The sequence below is a fragment of the Arvicanthis niloticus genome, chromosome 8 (assembly GCF_011762505.2).
Source record: "Arvicanthis niloticus isolate mArvNil1 chromosome 8, mArvNil1.pat.X, whole genome shotgun sequence".
Taxonomy (NCBI): domain Eukaryota; kingdom Metazoa; phylum Chordata; class Mammalia; order Rodentia; family Muridae; genus Arvicanthis; species Arvicanthis niloticus.
The window spans coordinates 38,837,914-38,841,930 of record NC_047665.1 but is presented as its reverse complement, the minus strand read 5'-3'; the positions used below and the strand labels follow the sequence as shown (position 1 = coordinate 38,841,930).

At 38.5% G+C, this 4,017-nt stretch overlaps 1 protein-coding gene across 1 annotated transcript; it reads left to right on the top strand.

Annotated features, from left to right (window-relative positions):
- Window positions 1-1,960: 1,960 nt before the first annotated feature.
- On the top strand, window positions 1,961-2,905 carry LOC117713986 (vomeronasal type-1 receptor 4-like). The gene has a single exon (XM_034510560.2). The coding sequence runs from the start codon at window positions 1,985-1,987 to the stop codon at window positions 2,903-2,905; it is 921 nt and encodes a 306-aa protein (XP_034366451.1). The 5' UTR covers window positions 1,961-1,984.
- Window positions 2,906-4,017: the final 1,112 nt, after the last annotated feature.

Here is a 4,017-nt window from a genome sequence, read left to right as displayed (position 1 = left end):
AATCAGGATGAAAGAATATAATCGACCTCAGGTTCTTGTGAGTTAAACTCATCATGGGAAAAATCATCTATCTAAACACAAATCAGTCCTGTCGTTTAAATTAATTTCCTTTAACATTTCCCAAATAATGTGGGAGATGAGTCACCTCTCTCCTCTGACATCCCACTTCAATAGAAATGAATCACTTACTAGGAGTGTGAGAGCCTGGTCTCATGTGTGATTTAAAGTTTGGAAACTAGAATAGAGGATTTGAAATGGAGGATTTCCTCAGGAAAGCTAGCACTAAACAAACAAAAAAATGTTAATATTTTCTACGATAACTTGAAATTATTGATTGCAGTAATTTTTACAGACTCCAGTCTTTGAAAGAAGAGTTAATGTGTATGTTAAAGACAATAACAATTGCTAATGAGCTTCCAATTAATGTCTGGTGCATACGTCATTATGTGCAGATATTCAGGATGGTATTATAGTTTCTGAGATTCCCTGATACAAGCAACAGTTAGCCATTTGTCAGAGGGTCAGTTGAAAAGGCAACATCTGACATTTCCAGAGTCTTGAAGCCACCTGGAACAAAACCTGGCAACAAGGCTAGGTTCCCATAGGGCTCATATGAGATCACGAGGATAAAGACATTTAAGGCAATCCTGTGAGTTAGGCAATCCTGCCCAAAGCTAATTATAAGTCCCTGAAAATGGAAATTGAGTTCCAAAACATGAATAATTACATTCTGCTGAGGTTTACATGCTAAAATCAGCATGGATTGATGTAGAATGAAGCAGCCCGCCTGACAAACAGGTTAAAAAAGAAACAGGAGAAGCAGGTTGTAAAGCAAGCTGACATAACTGCTGCTCACAAGGCCTCACAAAGGCAAATGCCACCATGACCTCTTAGACTGGAGAGTCCTTGCTCACAATAGTATGTCCAACCCCAGTGTGCTGCATATTGAGAACTCATAACTCAAAAACTTTACTCATCTCAGGCAGCACCCTGAGATGAGACTCATTAAACTCCTTCTGCCATCTCTCTCAGCATCTCATCATCTCATCTCTCTCTTGTAACAGCTGCTACAAGGCTGTTCTATGCTCCCTTAGAAGTCCTGAGGTCCCCCATTGGGGTCAGAAATGCCTTGGTCCCTGGCTGCAACCTGGTGGTTACATGAATTTTTCACGTGAGTCTTTTTCAGGACATCTTCTGGTGACTCAGCTTTAGCTGTGAGGCTTTATCTGGAAATGTTACACAACTTGACACTGAGGATATATTAAAAAATATCTAGTAAACATTCATGCAGAGAGAAATCACATAATGCTCACTATAAAAACTTAATGTATTAAGATGAAGAAACTGAAGTTATAAAACTTTCTAGTCAAATGCCATTCTAGAAATTGTACTGTTCAAGATGCAGATAAGAAAGGAACATCAAACAAAGGAGGAGAGATGTGGAGGGAAAGTAACTAAATGTGAGAGATGCTGCAGGTATTGAACAGCAGGACTTCTTAGTATCTAACTGTGATGTGACAAAGAATTTGGGAATTGGATGGGTAAATAGGAAGAAATAGAATGAGAAACAGAGGAAGAATTTTTGGTAATGGATACTTAGAATTCAATTCAACTATGGTGAGAAATAACAAGGACAATGTGTGCATGCAGACAGACAGACAGACAGACACATACACACACACACACAAACTTGAGCAAGACAATTTTGCTAGTGTAAAGCTCAAAAATATTTCTTTTAAATTTTAGATTAAACACCAGCTACCAAACTCCCCTGTCCAAACACTCAAAATATCTCCAATGACACGGGAAGGAGAAGCTTCAGAGACTTAATCTGCAACATTACATGTCTCTGTCACTGCTTTATGAACTCCAGAAAATGCTTTTGTGCAAAATGTGCTATCCAGACCATGTCTAGAATTAAAGATGCTTCCTTCAAAAGGTGTTTGCATCCTGGATACAAGTTTTTCTATCTAGGAAGGAAGAAATGGTTTTGAAATATATTAAGGACATAATTTTCCTCTTTATGACTGTGGTTGGTACTATGGGGAACATGACTATTTCTGTGAATTATATGTTCAGTTGGTGGGGAAACCCTGAGAAGAAACCCATTCACCTTATTCTGATCCACATGGCTTCTACAAACATCCTTATCCTTCTTGTAAAAGGATTGCCAAAGACAATAGCAGCTTTTGGGTTGAGAAATTTCCTGGATGACATAGGCTGTAAGATTATTGTTTACCTGGAGAGGGTGGCCCGGGGTCTCTCCATCTGCACCAGCAGTCTCCTCACTGTGGTCCAGGCCATCATCATCAGTCCCAGAGCATCTGGGTGGAGCAGACTCAGGCCAAAGTCTGCATGGCACATCCTTCCATTCTTCTCATTCTTTTGGATACTCAATGCTTTAATAAGTATGAACTTAATCTATTCCATCACAAGTACAGATCTGAATATATCACAACATATAAATGAAGATAATTATTGCTATTTTATGCTGGAAATTGAGAAAATAAAATGGATTGTTCTCCCTCTCATGGTCCTGAGAGATGCAGTGTTTCAGGGTGCCATGGGAGGGGCCAGTGGCTACATGGTGTTTCTTCTCCAAAAACATCACCAGCAGGTCCTCCACCTTCTCAACTCCAAGCTCCTCTACAGAACTCCCCCAGAGCTGAGAGCTTCCCAGAGTGTCCTCCTTCTGATGCTCTGTTGTGTTTTCTTCTACTGGACAGATTGTGCCTTTTCTCTAATTATAAGCATCTCTTTAAAAGAAAATACCTTGATGGTAAATACCCAAGATTTTCTGACCCTTGGTTATGCAACTTTTAGCCCCTTTGTGCTGATTCACAGGGATGGACTTCTGGTTAAATTTTGGCATACTCAAATGGAGAAATTGAGAAAATGTCTCTGATTTATATGTCCAAAAGTGTCAAAGCAATCTCAGTTCTGAAATATTGTGGGTAAGACAAACCCCACACAGCAGTATAAGCATGTGTTTATCCTCAGTCACTCTCCCTACTGTTTCACAGCCTTGATCTGAGACAAAAAATCTTAGCAAATTACAGTGATATAGAAATCTCATTCTCCATTTGCCACTCTCTTGAGTGGATTTCTTAAACCTTTCTATATTTGTATTAATTTATTGTATATGGATCGTTTGTCTCCACTTATAACTGTGTAGCACATGGATGCCCTGTGTCTGTAGAGATTTGAAGAGATCATCAAACATCCATTGGCTGACTGAAGTTACAGGGATTGTTCTGGATCAATGTCTGGTTGCTAGAAATGAACCTTGCTTCTCTGGAAGACCAGACAATGCTCCAGCACAGAGAAAATGGGTCTAACAAGGATTTGTAAAACTGATTTTACTACTACCAAGATTGGAAGCATGCAGATGAATTTTGTAAATTTTATCAAAATTCATAGTGCTCTGGTCATGTTAGTCCAAGAAATTCCATAGCTTGTACTAGATGATGTGCTTTCTAAATATTAATGCCACAAGGGTATTTTGGACTTCAAAGTGTTTGTTAAGTATCCATCCATAAAAATATTTTATATACTTATGAAAGAATGATATGTACTCGGAATTCAGTCAATAGAAGCCAAATGTACCAGTCACAGAACGTACATGCCCTGGATCGCTGGTGTTATATTTGTGAAAGTTCATTGCAGGTCTAAACACTAGATATGTGGAATAAATTAGATAACAAATACACAGTACAGTTTTATTTTATAGTTATCAACTATAGTTACTATGTTGATGTCTGTCTGATGTAAATGTGACTTGTCTGTAGGTAACATTCACTGCTTCTCTTGGTCTTACAGCTCTTCTGTTAGAGCTTTTTTTCTAGCATTTGTCACAAAGGACCACACACAGACAAATCAATCAACTTCTAAGTCAGTCTGTATAATTTGACTCAAAAGGAAGTGATGTAAGAACATGGAGAAAGAGTGAAGAAAGATATGTTTAATCTGAGTGATGAAGATGTTATTCGACATTAAGAATAGATAGGGGGCTGGAGA

Excerpts from the sequence above, each read along its gene's own strand:
- LOC117713986 (XM_034510560.2), top strand. The coding sequence starts at position 1,985 with ATGGTTTTGAAATATATTAAGGACATAATTTTCCTCTTTATGACTGTG.